General features: G+C 35.8%; 1 protein-coding gene across 1 annotated transcript; it reads left to right on the forward strand.

Moving 5' to 3' along the window:
* Positions 1 to 237: 237 nt before the first annotated feature.
* On the forward strand, positions 238 to 23681 carry SELENOF (selenoprotein F; the record flags this gene model as incomplete). Its single annotated transcript, XM_010178417.1, has 4 exons — positions 238 to 405; positions 12574 to 12637; positions 21054 to 21103; positions 23534 to 23681. Coding segments are annotated over 4 exons (414 nt in total), but the record flags the coding sequence as incomplete, so codon positions are not given.

Consider the following 23681-nt stretch of genomic DNA (forward strand, 5'->3'; position numbering starts at 1 on the left):
TTTTGGCAGGTCTGATACCTTGACGTATCCACATTGTGAATGCCTAGAATTCACTATTGGTTTAAGACCATTTTTCAAAACAAGGTGGTGTTTGGCACTTAGGGGCAAACCATAAGGCTTTACTGTAAAACGGTCACAAGAGACTTGGTTGTTCTTCCTGATCATTAAAGCATTTACAATCTTCCTTTTTTAAACAACTAATTTAATACTAAAGTATAACATTGTCTTGATTTTCAGATAAGTGTATATGGAGCACAGTTGTCTTCAGAAGCTTGCAGAGAGCTGGGCTTCTCCAGTAACTTGCTATGCAGTTCTTGCAACCTTCTTGGACAGTTCAATCTGAATCAGCTGGATCCGTTCTGCAGGCAGTGCTGCCAAGAAGAAGCTCAGCTGGAAACTAGAAAGGTGGGTTTTGGACCAAATCCTTTGTGAAATAGTTAACTTTTCATTTTAAAGAATCTTTCCTTTATTTGTAGTAAGTAAACATCTATCTTGCTTAAGGTATGCCAGCAAGGAAGAATTTTGAGAGTCTTGAAGTGAATACATGCTTTCAAGTATGTTGTAATTTAAGAGTACTCTAGAATACATTGAAGACCAATCAATTATCAGGAAAGTAGAGATTTCAAGGAGAAGAAGAGATACTGAAATTATTTTCAGTTGCTAGGAGATAGTGAAATCTAGCAGGCTTCTCCTGTCAATTACATTCAGCATAATATTAAAAAAAAAGTGCCTATAATTTTTAACAAAATCACTGATTACAGTGTTGTGTACAATATAGTAAATATCAAGAAGCAAGTGTTTGAGATTTGCAGAGAATTAATAGTAGTTCCTTACTGAGAGACTATGAAGGTAAGAGGTAAAACTGTAAATTGTGTTGTTTCATATATTGACAAAAGAATGCTTGCAGTCATATTTCAGTACAATCCTCCTGGGACTTGATATCTAAAACTTATTCTTTGCTAGATGTGTGAATCTTACAAAGGAAAGTTTGTCTCTGGAAAATGTTCCAGTTTTTATACACATACACTCTCACACACACACACAAAGGCTGAAAAGTTTCAGAATAAAATCTAATGAAGGGGATGGAAGAATAAGAAAGGGTCTCCAGTTGTGCTGTGGTTGTGTACCACACCGCTGTGGGAGCAGCAGCAAGGCTTCCTGTCCTCACGGGAGCAGCGGATGCTTTTATTTGTCCAGGCAGTATTCTTACAGTTTTGCCTCAGTATGCAGAAGATGTAGCACAGGAACTTGTGGAGCAAGATAATTTCTGTTGTCATTTATTGGGAAAATAAACTACAGGAATTATGTTGCATTTCTGTCAATGTAACTTCTGAGGAAAAAGAAAAAAGCTTTTATCAATTTATCAGTAATTTGATAAAGGGCACAAGAGGTAGTATGTATTGTAAACACTGCATTAATAAAAGCTGTATCAAACAACAGAATTTAAATCAATAAATATTTTTCTGATTAACCCGAATCAGACCTAGATTTCACCGTGTGGATAAGCACACTTTTTGTGTAAGACTAATCAAATGCTGTTTTGTGGTCAGGGCTTTACATTGTAAATATTTTTAGTCTCAACACTTCTATTTTAGTTATGCTGAATGTAGTAGAACAAATAGTGCAGGGCTGGATGGGGTCTCAGGGTTGTTTGACAAGTCCCTTCACAGTGAACCAGAATTTGTTGTATATTCAGAGGCACCAAGAGGTTGTATGTTTTAAGTTATTGTTTTTTTAATCTATTTGTATTGGTTTATCCACTTTCATTTTCTGCTGGTGCTTTGTAGTAAGTATGAACGATTTGCTGATACAGCGCAATTCGATGTACATCTTGATTATTATTTTAGCCTTCCTTGACTTTTTAAAAGAAATTTTATATAAATAATACTTGAGATTTAGAGCTAGTATGTTAAGTACCAGCTTGAATTATAGGAGTGATTATGATACTATTTTCATGCATTTTCATATCTGGGTTTGAGTGCAGGCTTTCTGTACTGTTTGTGTGAATAGAAATATTGCATTGTTCTAACATTATGGTTATATGGTTGGGTGCTAAATTATAGCATCATTTCTAATATCCTTTTGAATGCTCTTTCAGAAGGTGTAAATTTTTTATACTGTTATCACTGCTTGGAGATATATGTTTTGGATTTGCTGATTGTTTGCTTGTTTTTGTTTGTTTGTTTTTTAAACTTGTACTGAGTAACTTCCCTTGAAGATGAGCTAGTGGAGAATTAGTGCTGGGAGAAATGAACATGAGTATTATCTTAACAGGCTGTATTCAGAATCATCACATTTTGGATTGACTTGTGTTTTAATATAGTGCTGGTTGTAATAGGTGTCTGTAATCCAGTTTAAGATTTTACTTTTACATAAAAATTAACAATCTAATTTATAGTAGCTTCTTACTAAAGTAGTATTTTCAATATATATGTGCAGAATAGAAAAACTGAATGCTGGCTTTTGCTATAATTTTCCCTTTTCCTAGTTTTTTTTCAGGTTACCATAGAAATCTTTTCTAATGAAAATTTGGTAGTTGAGAGTGAATGGATGTTGAAAGTCTTAACAGGTTTTTTTTTTCCTACTCTCTTGCTTGAAGAATTTTTTAATCTTACTGTAAAAACCTGCATCTAGATGTAAGATGTCTGACTTGCTGATTAGCAACCTTTTATGTTGCTGAGTTCCAGAGCAGTGGTGCTCTGAGTTTTGCTAATGCTGTGACTACATGTTTGAACATCCTCAAAGTACATGATTTTTTTTTATCTGAACCATGATTCTTGTATATGATCTAGCTTGTTCATTATGTGAGCAAATACTTGTTCCCATCATGTGACACAGCATGTTGGTAGTCTGTGCTACAGACTTGCAAACTATTAGAATTCCAGGACAGACTTCAGGATTTTAAGTTACACAAGATAGCATGTGTATCTGAGAATTTTTATATGTCGTTGCTACTTTTCACAAATGATCTGTAAAATATTCCTAGTCTTAAAAATGCGTTGTGCTAGTACAGGATCTGTGCAACCTCAAATGAGATGTTTACAGATTTCAACTATTTCATATCCTTGAAAGATATTTATTAATCCTGGTCTTGTTATTGGTCCAATATTCTGTGAATTGACATTGTGGAAAATAGCTGTGAGGTACTCTTATGACCTAGTATTTGTCTTGCTTTTAACTTCTGCTGACACCTGTCACTGAAATATTTTAATTACTTCGTAATTGTACTGTGGGTGAAATGAAAAAAAATATTTTGGTTATCTTCTCCTCTTCCAGAGATTTTTGTATTCACTTTCAGACCAATTCAGAAACTAGCTTAAACAGTATTGCTTTAGACAGCTGCAAGTTTTAAGCCTCAGTCTGTCAGATGCAGAGTACTGCTGGTGTGTAAAACGCAGAAGGATGAAATGGAGGTGAAGCTAACTGTGCATGAAATTGTAGTAGCAGGAGAGATTGTCCATATTTTGCAGTAGCTGAAAATAGCTGCACTCCATCTGCAGCTTCACTTATGCTGTGTGATCGTTTCAGACATAGCTATAAGCATATTCCATTGTATATTATAATCTTAGATTTATCTCAACAATATATGCATGTCAAAATCCAAATTTATTTTAAGAATCAACTCTGATTAAATTTGAAATACATTAAATTTAATGGTTGCACTGTGCAGGATTGCTACAACCCTTAAAAGTCATCAATATTTCTAAATGGAGCTTTGAAGTACATTTTGCTCACTAAGATGTGTTGAACCTCAGCATTTTAAATTTCTGTTGTCAAGTATTTGTCACATTGTAATGTTATGGTGTTAGGTGAATTAGATAACGTGACATCAGGTGTAAGCAAAAGTTGGCCAGGAAATTTGAGACCTGAAAATAGATGGTTTAGATGGCAAGCTGTCATAGATAACATCACATGTGGCTATCATACACTAATTACTAAGTAGTTTATGATTCTACCATAAAACAAGGCAAACATAATACAGAAGTCTATATGCATACTGTTAAAGTTCCATAGAGATGGTTAATAACTGTTCTGCTCTACAAATTTAAGCAAACACATCTGAAATCCTGAGATTTTTAGCAAGTTCCTTGTGCGTGTATTCAAGGTTGTCAAAATACAATAAGGTGTCAGAGCATGGTTTAATAATTTATTGGAATATCTAGCTTCTGCATTCCTAAGCTAATGAGAAACTTAGGATTATTTTTCACCAAACTTGTACTAGATGTAACAATATAAATAACTAAAAATCAATTATTGTGCTGTAAGAGGAGAGGTTTCCAACTTTACATTCTTCCCGCGCCAGTAGATACAAAAGTTTCCTTTCAATCTGACATGAAAGCGTTGTGAATTGTTAACCTGAAATAAATGTGGGCAGCTTAAACTTTGGCTATAACTTTTTTCCAAAAAAATCTTAAAGCTTGTCTCTTAAGGTGTTGTTTTACATTCAGATCCCCATTCTACATCCTACCTGAACCTAAAATGATTTTCAGTATTTATGACTGCTGTTTGAAAGTTAATGCAAGTCTATGGACAGAACCCCATTAGCTGCAGACAAACAGAATGGATGAGATTTAGAAGATGGTGGTATTTAGTGACCTTTAGTAAGTATCGTGTTTTCTCAACGCTTTGAAAAATGCTGAAAACTGAGAACCATCTGGGGAGAAAATCCTAAGAACGCATACTAAAACACTCTGGAAAATGGGGAGGAAATCAAAGCAGAGCAGAGGAACCTTTCCTAGAGTTTTATTAGGGATTTCCACTGGCCAGACAGGCGAGCGTGTCTTCATTGCAGTTAGACTGATCAGAACATGTGGCAGCTAGGCACGTTGGAACCTGTTCCCCAGTTGTTTTGTTGTAACTGGTGCTGTACTTAACAAGGTACTTTGACGTTTCTGCCGGAAGATCACACCATGTTTTCACTGCCTCAAGCTGAGATTCTTTTCCTTTCAAGTCCTGGATACTTGAAATTATGGGAAGTAATTTTAAGACATGACTGTTTCAACACTGCAAAACCACAGAACTTCTAGTCTGTTGAAGGTGAAACCTGGGCTCTGACCCCTTCTTCCACATCAGCCACCTGTTTCTGCATAGTATCGCACCATGTATGAGAGGTTTTTGTGGTTGAAAAATATGGAGGTGAGGGACGATGTACCAAAGAAGAGTGAATTATACCCGTTTAACCTGTGTAATTAGTAGCTGCTAACAGTCAGCTTGGTCTGTTCTCAAGACAAGAGGACTCTTAATTTCACTGAAAGGTAAAAAATATGCCTATACAAATTCAGTTTTCTGTACTCTACCTTATCTGTCACTCACAAAAAATTGTCACAGAGGCTGTTGAACATTATAGAGAATATGTACCTAGAGAATATAGGTAGAATATGAGCATGTATGCAGAAACTGTTCCTCAGAATGGGTTATTTTAATCCTCATGGATAATACTTCTATTTTCCTTATGACGTAGTTTGACTGTAATTTAAAACCAATTCTTTGGGTGGAGTTAGCATTGGACCCCTCCTGGAAATGAAATAAATGTTTAGTGTAATATTAGGAATAAACATGTCCCCTGTAATTATGACTGTACTACTTTTAATTTTTTTTAAAAAATAAATAAATAAATAAATTGAAAGCTTTCCTAAAACTCTACCTTTTTACATGTACAGACCTTTTAAATGTGCTGTTATGAATTACAAGGAGGAATAAGGTGACATTCTTGTTCAGACTTCCTTTTTAAAACTCAAAATAATTTACATAACTAACAATAATTACTGAAACTAGAATAACTTGAAATGCTTTTAATGCTTTAGGCTACTCTTGTGTGACCCAATTTAGTTTTATTTTTCAGGAGTTTTTTTTTCTTTTCATTTCACTAATTAAAGTGCTACACTCAAAGATTACTGTTGGCTGCCTGCTTGTTCTGCCAGAGGCTCTTAATATGAATAGTTCCAATGAAGCAGTCCCATCTTTTGGTTTTTAACTCAATGGGTAAAAATAGAGAACTACTTGGAATGTAAGTCATATCAATACTTGGATAAATGAGTTAGAATTTTAGTTTACTTGTACCTATTTCTCAAAACCCCCAGCTTTTTCTGTCTTTTGATTTGTTTTATAAAATCCTTTGTCTGATTTGTAAAAATCAAATCGTGCTTTTACATAGCTGTACTCCTTATTTCTAACATGCTGCATCAAAATGGTTCATGTTCTCCGTTTTTACCAAGTGTGATTTAAAAGCAGCACAATTCAATGGCAGCATATTTTATTTAACACTCAAGTAAATAACCAGAACTCTGTACTTAAGGCTAATATGTCAAATTATCTCCTTTCAGAGTTTGCTTTTAAGTAAAAAGTGGCTTATACAGTTCACAGAAGAATAATTTTATGGGGAATATTGATAGGGAAGTTGGGGAATTGTGATGATTGTGTTCTCTCTAATTTGTAGTCTCTTATCAGAGTACTGTCACTTCAGAATATTATGCACAGTCATTCCTTGTACTAAAAATGTACTGAAGTGGATGTCCTTCTCAGGAACTTTACCATGTAGCTATTTCCCTTCCTTCTGTACATGACGTTATCAGCAATGAACATTAACGTTGACAAACAGTAGTCCTAGATAAGGAAGGTGCAGCCACCTAGTCAGTGCCTAAGACAGAAATTTACCATCTTTTGTTGGGTTCATCTGTGTCAGATAAACTAAGATAAAACACGTTACCTGTCTGTAGTAGGGCAAGCCTTACCTATGGAAGACCTCCTTCTACTCTTATCAGTGAAAAAGAAAAGGTCAGGGAAATTATAAATGTAAATTTGCTAAATGTGAGTTAAAGTTGTTGATGTGCATCCGTGCTGGCGAGTGGAATAGGTTTAGCTAAGTCTGACCTCGTTCATCTGGATACACATCTGGATAAAATACTGACATTTGACTCTGCATTTGTTGAAACAACTTCAAAAAGCACAAAGTCTCCAAATCACTTAAATGCATAAACTCAAATAAATAGTTGCTGAGTTCTGTTCTCAGTATTTTCTTTGCAACTCTTTGGAGATGCTTTCTTCTTTAATAAAAGCACAGATTCTGGAGAATAAAAGACATGTGCAGAGATTCTATGTCTAGAGATAAGTAGATGCTTAGATAGCAAAGTTATCTGACAGTATGTTCCAAAATTGGAACTTAAACTGTTAACTTTCTGTCTCTATGGTTCAGCTTACAGAATTCTGTTCACTAGGTCCAAGTGAGAGCCTGTGTATAGGAGCCCTTTTTCTGCCACCCTTCTCCGCTATTCCCTCTGCCCCCCACTCACTGAAATAAACTGGGCATTCACACCAGCTAATCCCCGCTGCAGCTCCAGAGGTCTAAAGTTGGTGGTTGCTCAGCTTCTGCATTTTCTCTCTCACCCTTATGCCAGATCTCTTGCTCATGTGACCTTACACCAAACTGTTTCAGAGAGCAAAGTTAACAAAACATAGTCTGCCAGGAGGGGAAGTTGGTTTGTATTTAAACCACCACAACAACTTTTTGGTGGTTGTTGGATTTAAAGAGCAAAAATGTTCACATAATACTGCAAGGAGGAGATTATTTAATACCAAAATTAAAACACTTAGATGGATGACACATTTTTCTGTTTGCTGAAGACTGTAATCGCAATGTGCACCTGTTATGTACATACAGAATAAAAAAGTTCAATCTCCTACTCAAAGCAGAACTTGAAGTTCTGAAGATCTCCAAGGATACAGATTCTACAACCTGCCTTAGTACACTATTTAGTGCTTAAACACCCTCACTGTCATTTTTTTTGTTCACCCTTACATTCAGTTGGAATTTCCTTCCCTGCAAATAAATGAGAGCTTAGATTCTGCTTCAGCTTAGTTGAGAGGAATTTGCTTGTAATACGTTAACACTGACCATAGGAATAGCACTGATTCACAGGCTGGGTTTTGACTGTTTGACTCTTTTGTTTCCAAACTCTGAGTTGGGAATCTTCCTTCACAGGATAATGAGTTGTGAATGGGAGCAGTTTCTTTGTTGCTAAATTTACCGATTACATCAGTTCTGAATGAAGTCTGTATGTTGTAATGACTTTACTGGCTTTTTGCATTACAGAGCAGTAATTCATGATGTTCCTGGCAGTGAGGCGTTGTGACTGCTCTCTGTTAAGCCACAGAATCCTGCTCATTTTCTCCCTCTGGGGAGTGGGACAACTCGAGTGGTTTTGAAAACTAACTGTCCATACAAATACCCTGCGTTGTCTCCCACACTGAAGAGAAAATATTTTGTAGTTCATATCACAGTGTATATTCCTTTATTTTAACTGATCTAGTTTTCTAGTAAAAGTACAAATGGATTGGTAGTTACAAGAATTTAGGAAAGAGGTGAAGAAACTTGCACCAAAATCTCTTTTCTTTGTGATTTTTTTTCTCAGAAAAGCAAATATCAATTATTAACTTGTTTTACTTACTGGGTGGGTGGGACACAGTAGAATTTAATTTGCATGCCTTTCGAAAAAGAGATCTTGTACCCTATTTTAAAATAATACTAGTTTGCACATATGAAGCAACTTTGGCTTCATATGCAATCATATGGGAATAATAATATCAATATTTTTCTTCTCTTTTCTTTGAAGTAAAACAATACCATGAGTTGACAGGGGATGAAGATGCTTCTTTGGCAGATATGTTTATATAGTAATATGAAATCAAAATTACAGTGAATTTCATAAAAACAAAATTTTCTTACGTTGGAAAGATATTAGTTGTTGGCAAATATTTAGTGGAAGATTGTCTTGTACCTGAGGCAAGTGAAAATTCCAGAGTTTTAGCAGTAGTCATAAGTTGTGTTTTACTGCTTGTTCTCAGAGCTTAACTTACTTTTTTAAACTGTTTGATATTAGGAGAGGAAAATATGCAGATATCGGAGAGAATCCGTAAGATAGCCATTTACCATTGTGTGGCTTTATCATAGCAGCCTGCTTCATTGTGTATTTTAAGACATGATGGTACTGTAATTTTTGTCAGCTGATTGCAAACATTTGTACAAATCCAGTTTGAGTGACACTTTGTAACTGTGCAGGGTCAGGTTTCGTCAGTAGTTAGAAGAAACCAGTGTGCAAAGTACAGGTGCTATAGAAGTAAAATTAGGGATAACTTCTTGTATTTTACAAAACCTTTTTTTGGTCACCTTTGATCTAATACCATTTTATTATGATCAGGGAGCAATCTCTGTTAAGTACCATTTTTTCAGTTCGGTTTGATATGAATTCCTGTTGTTGTGTAAACATTGACAGTTGTATAGCAGCTTCATAGCAGGGATGGAATTTTTCTTACGGAATTTTCACCATGAGTAACTGTGATAACAATACTGTATCTATTTAGAAATGAAGCACTGCTGGAATTCTGTCTTGCAGAAATTACTTCAGTTCCCTTCCTAGTAGCAGGTGAAATGTTTTCACCTAAGTTAAGTTTCCTTGGTTTTAATTGCTGGGACAATTATTTTTACAATATCTACTTTTATCTAGCACTGTTCTTTTGTGAATGGTGGTTTATTCTGTTATAATTACCACTTTCCTTCATCATTAAAGCAGCCATGACTGATAGTGTGGCTTTCCTCCTCTCAGTTGTGAAGAGACATCTTCATTACATCAGTGTGCTCTATTACAAGATATACAGGTGCTTACAAAAAGCTTCTGAGTGAAATGTAACTGAAGTTGATGCGTTGTAGAAGATGAGGGGAAAGTTCAGATTTTGTCACAATAGCCTTAGAAAGCATACTATTAGAATGCTTTTTTAAAATCTTAAGTTATTTTTATAGATGCAGACGTGAATCAGCCTGGAAATCATAACAGCACTTGTTTTGAATGTTAAAAGGGACACTAGTAATAGTTTAGAGTCTTTATTTCATTGCTTGTGGTACTAAAGTCACTTTCATGAGCACTAAAACAGTGAAGCATTATTTTAAAATGAACTAACTTATGAGTTAAGCGTTGCGTAATGAACTGACTCATCATGTTTGTGTGCCTCCACACTGGGCGGTACATGTCATTCTTAGTAATACTTGAACACAGTAAATGCCTTCACAGGGAAGTTTGGAGGACATCTGCTTGGGACATGATGCGATGGTAGCAGCAGTAGATATTAACAAGTATGCTTTTGTTGTGGGCTAAGTGATGCAAATAAACCTGTGTTTCTTGCAAAAGGCACCTTTGTTTAGAATTATAAATGAAGCCAATTGAGTTTTCTTTTTTTTCTTGTCTAGCCATCTAGAAAGCAGCTGTTTGTCCCAGCATGAATCTGAACTTTTTTGTACCAGCACAGTTGGGCTTCAATTAGAGCAGAGTTTTAAGCTCAAAATATAGACATCAATGATTGAGCTGTTTTCTTTTGTTAAACTTTACTTCTGTCAGATATTGGTTAGTAGTTACAAACTGGGAGTAGTTTGTAATTACAAGATGTGGTATGTATTTTAGATTCCTACAGTGATCTTGTTCCACAGAAATCCTTGTTTGAAAGGAAGAAATAAACTGTAAGAATTATTTGCAGTACTGAGAATTGAAAAATACTTGTTTTACCATTGTCCTAAATTTCCTAAATTTGGGTGCACTTAGTTCTTTATACACATATATAAAATAATTAACTAGATAGAAAAAGGCTTTTTATTCCTTTGTCTGCTTCTTTATACTAACTTCTCAATAGAAAAATACAAATAACTGTTAAGATCAGAGAACCAGTGCAAATGTTCAGTGTATTAGTGAGTCTGCAAACTAATATCTAAATCTAGGTTTGCTGATATAGTTGTTGTTGAGCTTTTTTTTGAAGAATAATGAATAGAGACAAGGTAAGTGATCTTTATAATCTCACTATTCTGTGTTTCCTCCATCTTTGTAATTATTTTATGTTTTAAGTCCAGAGGAACTTTAATTATGAAAACTAGTATCTGAGCTGTTTATCAGTGCCTTTTTAAATTAAAATATTTATTTGGGTGGAGAAAAAAAGCTTTAGAAAATGTGGTACTTTTCATCTCAAGTATTGTTTCATAGCAGTTCTGGGTTTTAACAGTCAAATCTTAATTTTTATCTTATATCTCATGTCTAGTTGAAAATGTAAATGTAGTTAAATCAATTTCTGAAATGCTGTTCTGAACAGATAATGCAGTGTAATATTTTTAGTTCTGTTTCCTGTGGAAGTAATGATTACTGATTAGTTCATGTCAGGAAAGAAGTTGTAATTTCCCCGAAAATGATTAGAGTATTTCTTGTCTTCTAATTCATAGTATTTAGGCAAATATTGAGTTGGAGCTGAATTCAGAAGATTCATATTCTGAAATGAAGATGTATTCCTGGCTGTCCATAATGCCAACATAGATAGGTGATGAAGTGTTAATAAAATTGTCTTTAAAATTTCTGTCGTATCATGTGTGGTTTGCTTTTATGACTTGTCACTTTAAGGAGTCAGTACTCACTACATTTCATAGTGAAAGCTTCTTTTTAATTACATGGATTCACAGTTCATATTTTAAGTGAAATGTGAATTTACTTCATTTCAGTGAGATTATATTTCTCCATGTCCTGACTTGCACATTTGTTATGAAAATGGTCTAAAAAAAAATGAAAGCAAAGGTCTTAATTGTTTATAGAAGGTAATGTGTTGAATTAAAAAAATTAACATAAGCTTACTCTGTCAGCTTCTCTATAATCATTGTGGTTTCAGGGTTAGTATTTGGTATGATCTGGTATTGAAAACTATGTGTAAGGTTAAAATGCCTAACTTTACAGCATGAAGTCCTATTTTAGTAGCTGGAAAAATCTGTTATTTAGAATCAGACTATAGAATCAATTGTGTGTTGCCAAAAAAACCCCAAATAGTTCAAAAACGTGTGACAGTATACAAGATTAATAGGGGTTTTTTTATTTAAGTACTGCATAAAATTGAAATGAACTTATAGTTTGCTTTAAGAACATTTAGTATCTTGCATAGCTGACAGAAGTGACTGACATCTAAGTGCAAGCATCAAAGTTAGCCCAGCCTCTCAATAATTACGTCAGCTAAGGCCTATTAACGTCATCTGTCTTCTTTCTGCAATCACAATTAACTACAATAAACTACTAATAGCCCAAATGAGAATCCTAAAGTCACTGCCTTATCTTTAAACAGTATTTCACTAAGTTAGGTTTAAAATGGAAACTAAAATTTCACTTAATGAGATTTTCTTAGCATCTTTGGGGAGGAAGAAATAAAGTTTTCCTATCACTAGTCCATAATTCCCACTGTAACATGCTTGATTGCTTTTTTTCTTTTTTAAATGAAGCTTCGCTTTCAGCAACAGTAGATCTCAAGTTATCTTATTTTTCCTGTTTTTACATTTTTAATACAATGAATGGAAGTTATCATGTATCTTGAGTGAACAGTCAGTTGTTGCATAAATCAGAAACAGGTCTGGAATTCAGATTCTATTTAGGATCATATTTATCTGTAGTTACCATCAACGCAATAGCATATTGTCTCCTCAAAGGAAAATAGTTCAACAGATAACACATCATAAGTAAGCTAGTAATTTAGGTTTTTTATGTCATTAACAGCTTCTGTTTATTACAGCTTTATGCAGGAGCTGTCCTAGAGGTATGTGGATGAAAATTAGGAAGGTTCCCTCAAGTCCAGGGTAAGTAAAACCACTGCTGTTCTTTCAAATATGAAATATTGTCACAGCTGAATAACAAAATGTGCTTTTAAGTACTACTACAAGTAGTCATAAATTTCATATATTACATCAGGAAAGTAGCATTGACCTGACACTCATGGAACTGGTCTCCAGTAATTGATAGATGAAATTACATTACGCGCTTATGGAACTACTTTCTTTTCACAGATCCTGCAGTGTAGTTGTTTTGTCAGTGGGCAATGACAGTCAGCTAAAGTGAATGGAATACAGTAGTGTAAAAGGAAAATCAGTATTATCAGTGTGTGATGGGAGGAAGTTGCGGGAAAACCTTCTGTGAGAAATGTCATACTGGAATGTTCTTATAAATGGGGGAAGAGCTTGGGTGATAGCAGTACTTTGATATTTTTTTTTGCCTTTCCTGTAATGAAGATCCTAATACTGTACTTTGGGTATAGTTGGACATAGGGAAGAAAGACTAATCTAGCTTTAGACATAAACCTGCTAAAAGATTTTCATTCCATTAATTGTATGGCTTGCTTTTTAAAATTACAAAATAAATTTCAGTGGTTTTTCAGTAGGTTCTCTGGTTTGACTTCGAGGAGTTCTTTGGTACATTAAGAAGAAAAAAAAGGACTGACTAGTGCACTTAAAAATCTGTTTTTTCCTTTTCTCCACTAGTTTCTGCAGTTACTGAATCTAAATTTATCTTGACCAAATTTACTGCTAGGGTTTTAGAACAGGTTGGAAGATGGGATAAATTTTAAGAGCATATTTAGAAATTTTAAAAAGCAGCAGAATATATTCTTCCAGCTGGTATTTTTCCTCTCGTTAGTATTAATCTCAGAATACCTTTACTTAGATTTTCCCCTTGATTTTAACTTCTACCAGAAACAGTATTTAATGTCTCCATCTTAAGATATTAACATTCAAGAAGTGTTTCTGTTTCAGCTTTTCACTTGGATGTTTGCTACGGAAGTCAGGTTGCCTGGAGGTCAGCAGCATCTCTTTGTAGGCTTCATTGCACTGTGTAGCCTGTCACTGACAATGTCTCATTGCAAATAACTGATTCCTTGCCCATAGCTAGGATTCTGGGGGGGGTTGGGGGCAGGGGTTTTTTGTTTGTTTGGGTTTTTTTGTGGAAAATACACAAAATGGCACCACTAATTGGAGGACTGTCTATGTGTGAGGATTATTTGGATTAGTATATGCTACTTCTGTATCTGACTGTGAAGTCTTCACCTCTAAGTACCTGTGTAAATGGTTTCGTCACTGGGCTTACTCCCACAGACTTGATTTGTCATGGACTACTTCTAGATTTTATTTTATTTGGCCAAAGGATAACAGTGGTTTTGTAGTTTGTTTTTTTTTTTTTAAATGAGATTCACATCTTAAAAATAGTTAAGGATTAAAATCTGTTGAATTAATAAAGGTTTCTAAAAGTTAACACAGTAAGGAAGTTACACAGTTGGAAAAACCTGCGTGTTGCTCATGGTTACTAAATGGAATATTCTATGGTGCTTCTGTATCAAAATTTCTATCAAAATTACTGGTTATATAATTTTTAGCTACAAATAGTTGCTGAATACACCTGTGTGCCTGCAATGTGAGAATCATTACATATGGAATATATTTATAGATACTGGGAAAGCAAAGAAGTGACAAGTGATGAAAAAATTCTAGTCCTCAGCAAGATTATCTTGGTCTTAAACTGAATGTTATTCTTTGTAATATCACACACAACAAACAACTAAATACTTTTGTAAATATGGCCAAGGATGTCTATTATGTTTTTCAAATACAGCTTCTTGTGATAAGTCAGGTAACAGACCACATTTCTGTAAGTCTCTTTAAGTTCAGTACTGAAATATTTTTCCTGCTAAGTTTTCCTTAAAAATAAATTGCTCCATTATAAATGCTGTACTGTAAAATTAATTCCTGTATTACATATATATTTTGAAATTGTTCTGTATAAAACTGTTCTTAAATATTTATAATTTAAAAGCCCTCCATCAAAGTAGAATATTGAAAACATAAGTGACAAGATTCATAGATGAAGCAATATCGTATACCAGGTAACACAGAAAATGTGAGTCTTTGTACAACATCTATAAAACTAAGACTCTGAAACAGAATAATAAATTAGCTGGGTCAGTGATTAATCTGACATACTTGTTGACTTTTCAGTGGCAGCTGTGTTCTGTTCATCATGAGATGGGAGATCACCGTGTCTAGACTCCCGTGTTCTTTCCAGTTTAACAAAAACTGAATTTGGCTGGGTTTTTAATTGAACATTTATTTCATATTTCTCTGCATTCTTTCTGTTCATCAATAGAATAACTCTCACCCCTCCCTGTGTGACTCTCTTAGTTAAGGAATGGACATACTCCCAGCAGATCTGTTACAGAAACAAGGTTCTTTGAACTCATGCAGTATGCAATTACATTAGATCCTCCAACTTCAGAGTCAGTAAGGACTGTAGGGTATTGACCAAGTTTTGCAAGTATGAGAGGGATTCTTTCAGCTACTAAAATGTAATTTGTTATGGGATTGTATTTTTAAGATCACTTATTTCCTGGTTATTTTAATCTGTAATTCTTAAATACTGGTGAAAGAAAGTTAGAAAGTTATATTAACCGTATACTTGCATTGGTAGAAATGTGAGTAAAACTCTTGCTAAGAAATGTAGGATATTGTAGTGGGAGACATGCATCGTTTTATCATAATCTTTTGTAAACAGATGATATACAGACTAAAACAATACTTCTTTTCAGATTTAGAAATGTGTCTTGCCCTACTGCTTCTACAAAGTACCCTGTCTCTGGTTTTTTTGTGACGTTTCTTCTTCAGGCTTGATCAGAGCTCTGTCTTGGATTTGCTTTTGAAAGTGTGTGGTGCTTTGTATAAAATGATGAACAGCTGCATTGTAACTCGGCTAATAGACTACAAATAGTAGTTATTGATGTGCCATATGAATTCTTAAATTTAAATTCTCATCTCAAACTGAGGTCTCCATAAGGTAAAGAGCTATAGCCATTAAAATGTAAATGAGTGCTTGATGTCTGCTGTAGTTCTGTCTTTTTGCTAGGTCCTCGTAGTATCTCTTTGAAGCAGGCTCGTGCAATCTTCAAAACTGCAGAGTATGTATTTGTCCCCAAAACAAATTATTAAAGAGTCTGAGGAAAGAAATTAATGCTTTTGGTTTGAGTGTATTCCCAGGGATTTACACATTCCCATTTTTAGCAAATATTGCCAGTTGTCTTAGCAATTAAGTGATGGGTTTTCCCATCTTCATAAAATATCACTCTGCTACACTTCCTTTTATTTTGGTTCCTTTTCTTTTCCATGGGTTTAACATTTGATAATTAGCAATGCCCTAATAAAACCACTGTTTTATTCGAGTTAATTTCAGGAACAAAACGGTCAAGTCTGTGATATGGTCAAGTCCTTTTTGCCTTTTTTAGGTACAAATCTCTGACATTCTCACAAACTTGTTTCTAGTAATTTTTTTTTTTTTTAACTTTCAAACTGCTTGTGTCTAATTAGTCAGGGCCAAGTTAAGCAAACTACCCCTTCTTTCATTGGTTTATGCTAAGTAATATTACATTTGCTTTCTGTATATTGAAATAAACTCAGAACAACTATGCATAGATAATCTTAGAAGTACTTTGATCATCCACTTGTGTGTTAGCATTAGATCACTTCAGTTATTTCCTATAACATATTTTGTATACACTTAATTTTTCGTACTTTTGAATTTTAAAAATCAGTTGTATGTGCTGCATTGAGTTGCATGAAGCACCATGCTACTGTTTGATAAAATGTCTTTTGAAAGACAGTCATAACTCATGTACTTCCTATTACTAATTCAATGTGTGAAATATTTAAATGCATTACAAAAAGACTTTAAATATTTCTCCAAAAATAGATATTCCTTTATACTAATTTTGAAACATTCCTCCTTGCTCATGAATGAAAATAGAAGCATTCCTTTCTGATGTCGCTCTCGGAGCACAAACAGTTCCTTGCCCTGACCACACAATGGGCTCTTTTGCTGTAATACTGAGGGACAGCAGGGTTAGTTGCCTTCATCAGAAGAGTATGCTGCTGGTTTTCAGTGCACAATCAGCATTTTTTATGAGACTTATCTGTAATACGAAGCTGTGTATCTGTACACAAACAACAAGAGCTTAGAAGAAGCTAAAGGGTTCTGTTTACTAGAAAAATAGCATAAGCTAAGAAGGGTATGTCCAGTGTAAAAAGTTGGATGAATCCCCATGGGCATACATAGTCCTCATAAGTGTTACAACAGTAAGCAATGGAATAAATCTAAACTAAAAGCACAGCTTTTTAAATAACAAAAGGATCAGAAGTTTGAACAGGTGGAGTTTGCCATTACTGGCAGATACTTATTCACGTTAGATTCCTACTGGAAGACATGCTGTAGCTTACCAGGAGGAAAACCTGTGCAGTAAAAATTTATTGCTGACCTTGTACTGAAGATATGACTAGTTCTGACTTGTGCTTTTCTGCCATTAAAATCTGAAACTGATATAATAAGACACAGTATGTTTTTTAATCTCCTCCAGGCCTTTCTGATTTGAGGCCATCACAATCCTTCTGATGTGCATAGAGACAGACAAGGTTAAAAATGCTCATCTATGTGCATAGTTTTTGAAAATTAGTGTAAGATTTTACTGCCATTGTGTGTTGGCTCTCACTCAAGTATTGAGATAAGGTTAAGTTTTTTCTCAACATCGTTTTGTATTTTTTCAGTTACAGATCAAGCAGGACATCTTTGCTTCTAAAGCAGGAATCTAAATAATGTGAATATTCCTGAATGTAGATATCCTTGGTAGTCTGGATCATGCCCATAACATATAACAGTAGGTTGTCAACTCTGTTTACAAAGAAGTTATGCGTACAGATCGGCAACTCTGCATGGAGACATGTGGCATCATGTCTGTTTTGGGTCAGGAAGTTTTCTTACAGTATATCCTCCTGTACCTGAGAGAGAACAGCACAGATCTGTGCATGCATATACATAGATTTGCTGTTTGGCCATGAGTGATTCTTAGGTTCCTTAGTAATTTCCACTTAGGACTCTGGGCTTTAATTCCAACAGACTAGTTTTCACAGACTTTCTCAAAACAACGAGGTGTTATATATCAAAACAAAGTGACAGTATAGCAATAGCAGAGAGTTTTTCTCTTCTGCTGTGTTCACAGACAGAGGCTGCTCTTAGGTCTTTAAAAGCACTGTCCAGTATTGCCTCTTTCCAGAACAGTTTGGTGCTGGTCAGGCTTTAAAATGCCCATACACACCTGATCCATTACACTGACCTTTTAGTTGTAGTTGATTGCGTGGCAATCAAGTCTGCTCTGTAGGCTGAGCTCAGGGTTGCCTTCAAACAGAAGGCATATGCTTTGGTATTGGACATTTTTTATAAGAGCGTAAGGTGAAGTGATTTTCTTAACATTATGTGAAAGGACAGTTGAAAAGTTGGAAGCAAAACAGGTCTGACTTCTGGTGTGGTGTTTAATTCACTGGAACATAGTGTCATGGCACTGAGCTCAGAGTTCATCTTATGGAAGTCAAAGTGACAATGCCATCCTCACTCACCCATGGTTGGATTATGTAAATGCTTGTTTCTCTGCAGTGTGTAGTTTCTGAAGCTGCTACAGGGAGAGGAAAATGGGGAGATAGCTAGGATTTTAGTATTCAACATCAAACTATTAAATAGTGGTGTAAATATGTGCAAGGAGCCTTCAGACATAGAATCATGGGAAGCAACAATGTTGGATGTCAGGGCATAGGGGGAAGGTGTTGGGGCAGTGCTGAAGGTGGAGCACGTGTACCACATCCCATAATAAGCAAGCAGCCACGTGTCCCAAGATGTGCACCGTAGCTGCATCTGACTTCCTAACCCCTAACATCAATTCCATTCAAAGGCTGTTTATTCAACTTAGGGCATGAGTTTGTGGGGGGGAAGTGTTTGATGGGATAATCTGTATTTTTAATGCATGTCAGTGTATTAGTTTCTCACTTTAGCTTCCAAAATTGAGAATATACAAATTAAGTTACTTGTACAGTGAGTGTTTTTCTTTGTTGCATTGCACATTCAAGTGACTAATGCAGAAAGTCACTGTGATCGGTATTAGACATAAATATGCCATTAATAGAAACCAATTTTGTTCCAGCTGTCGAAAATTTCAGGAAAAATGTTCTGTAGTGCTTCAGCTTTCAGAAGATTTAGGCATTTGACATTGATACAAGTGTGTAATAGCTCCTTTTAAAGTGACAAAATGTAATACTGCCTATAGAATACTTTATTCTTCCACCTAATTCTGTTCCCATTTTATGTGAGCTTGTTCAGTCCAGCACTGCAGCCAGAGCACAGCCACTCATGTCCAAAGGAGCTTCCATCCCTCACGCAAGGATCAAATCCTCACACCTGTTACCAGCTTAAAGTGCTGTAAAACGAGTTAACCCCCAAAGGCTGTTCTTTAATACAGTGGAGTTTCACAGCTGAGATCCGCTCCTGAAACTTTATCCATTTTACTGTGCTCTTACAGTTTTTCTTTAAGTCTTGCAATTAAAGTTACCCACTGTACTGACTGCTTCTTACCACATCCTTTTATGGATAAAGGATGGATATAAAGCCCTAGAGACTGATTTCAGCTTTAGATTTAAATTGAAAAAAATGTGGAAAAATTCCCCTTTAAATAGTTTAACATGCTGTGAACTTCACAAAGAATAAGAAATACCTTTGCCAATTTTTGCATGTTACTGTTGATGACAGCCAAGACAACTAACAGGTCACAAGGACATGGGAAACACTGAAATTGAAAATTGTGTCTTTGTGAGTTTAAATCAGAATTGAACTGCAGCGTGTGACTAAGCACTGGTTATTTAAAGCTATTTGAAATTGTTACACAAGTACAGCTTACAGTATGACATTAATGTATAGTTCTATAGAAAGAACGAAAACAAGCCTTATTTTCTTCTTGAGGGATCTGGTGTATCTGGCAGCTCATTGGGCCGCTGGTATTTTTTCAACTTGTTTATACTGGGTAGTGGTTGGTGCAGAAGGCAGAGTATACGATTTTGATCTGTACTGGGAGCACAGTGGAAGAAGGAAGAAAATAAATGCCACTCTGTATATACATACTGAGAAAGTGTTAAGGTAACTGTCTACAGTAATACAAAGATAGGTATAAAGATGCCAGGCGACATCTTTACAATGACTGAGGAAAGCACTGCACTTTGTGAGGCAGTGTGACACATTAGTCCTGAGGTTGCACTCATCTCCATGCACCAGCTGGAGTTTGCACTGCAATTTGTGAGAGATTCATTGTTGTCTAACCTTGAAAAAGCAGCTTTAACATGCAGCTAGTACCTGTGCAAGAGTCGATCCATACTGACGGGGTTCATCCTTGGGGAGCCTACTGACGTACTGCAGGAGTGTCCTGAATCTACTTACTGGCAGTATAGATACTAAATTCAGCCTCAGCACAAACTGAATGTAAGAAGGAGGAATGAAGATTATGCCATTTTCTAAATAAATTTTAAATACTTCTAGAACTCAGACATTCATTAGGCTAAAGCATTCGGAAGCAGGGGATTATGCTCACACTTTGTCCTGAAATAATTCATCTAGTCTTTTATTTTTAATTTTAACACAAGTCCTGTGTTGTGCTGTAGGGATACAGGGACTATGCTGCTGTGAACACTTGCTGTTTGTTGACTAGCACTTCAAGCAAGGAATTGTTGAGCGGCAGCGCACCTCAGACTTGACCTTCTCTCCATGTAGCTACCTGACAGGCCATAGAGCCCATCTTAGAGCTGATTGCCTTTAGGAGCGTCAGGAGGAGATACCGGCTTCTCTTTCTTGCTGGTTTTCAACATGTAATCTCAGATATCTACGCAAGACAAGATTGTCTGTCTTGTTTGCAAGAATAACACCTCTACCCACAGTTTCCTCTCTGCCCTTTCACCCACACTGCTGCAGCTTGTGTGGAGCTTGCTGATGGGATGTGTGTCATATTCAGCCTCTCGCACAAAGCTTATCTTCAGCCAGATTTTGCTCGCCCTAACGCTTTGCCTCACATGTGCGTATTGCAGCAGCATATGGGCCAGTCTGCTGAAGACTGTCAGTTGTACGTGCAGATAAACTGATTTAGACAGTTGCACTAGTGTTCGAGGAAAATCCAAGCAAATATGAAGCTTGTTTGGAAGACTAGCAAAAATAGGGTGTTCCTTAGGCATAATAGGTTTAGCATTATTAATTTTGTGATGATACTGAGAATTATAACATTAAAATACCTTATAATTGAGGGAATACTAGCTTGAATGTAAATCTGCTTTATGCAAGTGGAGAAGAGTTTGATTATCTTTCTTTCTTTTCTCCAAACCATAGCTTTTGTCAGGAGTGATAAGCCGAAACTCTTCAGGGGACTGCAAATCAAGGTGAGTGGTAATGTAACTCTTTTATTTGGGATGTTAGGAAGAATTCAGCTTGGTGGAGACAATCCTTCTATGAATTGTTCCTTATTTGCTGATCAAGTAATCCTTTAGCAGAGCACATATATTTGTATTGCCAGTATAAATCTTTACAAGTTCCTGCTGCTAATATTAATTGGGTTATTGTTCAGTAACTGTTTGGTACTAATTATTTGTAGTTGTTGGGGTTTGGGGTTTTTTGTTGTTGTTTGGTTTTAATCCAAGAAAAAATATACTGGAACCCAGTGATAGCAAATGGCAAAAGTCTGAGGAATGCTTGCATTCTGTCCTTACTCTGTGGATAGCCTGGATTTACTCAAGCATATCCTGCCATAGTTTCCTTTTCTCCTGTTCTGTTCTCCCCTCATTGTCTGATAGAGCTGCTGTCTCCAAACACTCAGTGATTCTTAGATTTTTCTCCTCCCTCTCAGAATTCCATTGCTGTGTTCTAGGATTCTGTATAGTTTTCTGTATAGTCTTCAAACATCCAGCTTTATAGAAAGGCATATACTGAATGGTGTTTCTTATGACTTGCATATATGCAAAGCTGCGAAAGCTGGACTGCCTTCAGCTCAAACAATTCTTTGGTTTCAAGATCTAGTGTAAGACTTCACCTTCCTCTTAAAATCCTGTGTGAACTTCTAGCATACTTCACTGATATACATCTTGATTCTCACATCTTGTGCTCCCATCTCTATTCACCAGATAGCACCATCTGGAATCACTTCATAGCTATGCGTGGCTGCAGTAAGTGATTTGTCTTCTCAGCAGCAGATTCCATCTAAAACAGATTTCCTCTGTCTGTCTCATGCATTCATGTCTCTGTGTCCCCCTGTTTCTTTCAAAAGCTTTCTATCCTGCGTGTCTGACTGTTTCATTTTTATTTTAAACTTTGTAGCTGTATTGAACATCAAAGCAGTCTAGACTACAACTGGTACAGAGCACTAGCACAAAGAATTTAGTGCAAATGGATCTGGTATTTATTTTACAAAACTTCTGGATTAGAGATGCCACTAGCTTCATTAAGTAAAAACAACTAGGTTAGCTCAGTAGGGTAAAGTAAAATACTCCTGGGAAAATCTTTCCATAAACTTAAATGGTTAGAGCCTTCTAATACTGTTAAAAGCTTTTATTTGCATTACATATTTTGTGACTTAGTGAGTCTTCAGAAGCATTAAAGTATTATGTTACCAGCAAAGCCTCGTAGGCACAGATACAACACAGCGGGGAAAGTGTGTGATTACATTAGAAATTGGTAGTAGAACTTTGAGCTGTTAAAGTGACCAGAAATTTCTAAATGGTAAAAAGTCTATTGATTATATGAGAAAAATAATTTATCTGCTTGATTCAAAAATCTAACTTCAGTAACTTAAACCAGTTGAAGTAGAATACCATCTTTCAAAGCTAGGCTTAATGGCACTGCTCCTGCATATGCATTAGCTTGTGTAACAGGCCAAGGAGAACAAGAAGTAGATGTTTCTCTCTCTCTCCCTCCCTCCCTCCCTCTCCCCACTTGACTTGTTCCTCCACTTTTCTCTCTTTGACATTAAATGCAAGTCACAAGTCTGAACTAAAGCTGTTTCCTACCTGTTATACTTAAGGCAAGTAACTGTTCGGGATCTCAAGATAAACATTTACTGCTCTTAAATTAATTTCTTTTAATTTCCTGTGAAATAAGGCCTCTTTGCCCCTTATGCTTTCTTCTTTTCTCCCACCCTCATTCCTTAGGACTAGCCAAGAAAGCCTCTAATCCAGAGCTGCAGGGATGTGTGCAACCCTACAGCATCTCTCTGTCTTTAAAGCTTCAGTCTGGTGTTTCCTCTGCTACCAGTTCTTCCTTTGCACATGCACACAAACTCTAGCTTTGAGCATCAGCTTCTCCTGTGAATCTGGACAGTAGGTGAAAAAAATATTGTAGGAGAGGAGGAAGCAGCATAGGAGAGAACAAGGGGAAAGACTGATCTCATATCCTTAATTTTATTTGCATAGATCTGTTTTCTTAAAGAAAAGTAGATTACATTGTTGTTAAACCCTCTAGTAATGAAATTCATAAAATCAGAACAAAATACGTGGCACTGGAATATTTCTAGTATTGAGTATTGTCAGGAACAACTGAGCTTGTCTGGTTTTTTAAGATTTATAAGCTTTAAAAAGCCAAAGCTTAGGCTGATTTCTTAGCACAAATTGTATTGACAAAGTTTGCCCAGAATACTCTGATTTAATTAATTCTTTCTTCTTAAGTATCCATACTTCATGGTGTCACTCTTTGGACTTTTTACTATTCTTGCTTTGACATCTTTTTTAACTGATTTAAATCAGTTGGGGGCGGGGAGGAGTGTTAATATGGAGAATGCATTTCCCAGCCCAAGGTAACTGACTTTTTTTTTCCCCCTGCAGTATGTGCGTGGTTCTGACCCTGTACTAAAGCTGCTGGATGACAGTGGGAACATTGCAGAAGAACTGAGCATCCTCAAGTGGAATACAGATAGTGTAGAAGAATTTCTAAGTGAAAAATTAGAACGTCTATAAATCTTTCGGTCCTCTT

The sequence above is a fragment of the Antrostomus carolinensis genome, unplaced genomic scaffold (assembly GCF_000700745.2).
Source record: "Antrostomus carolinensis isolate BGI_N321 unplaced genomic scaffold, ASM70074v2 scaffold33981, whole genome shotgun sequence".
Taxonomy (NCBI): domain Eukaryota; kingdom Metazoa; phylum Chordata; class Aves; order Caprimulgiformes; family Caprimulgidae; genus Antrostomus; species Antrostomus carolinensis.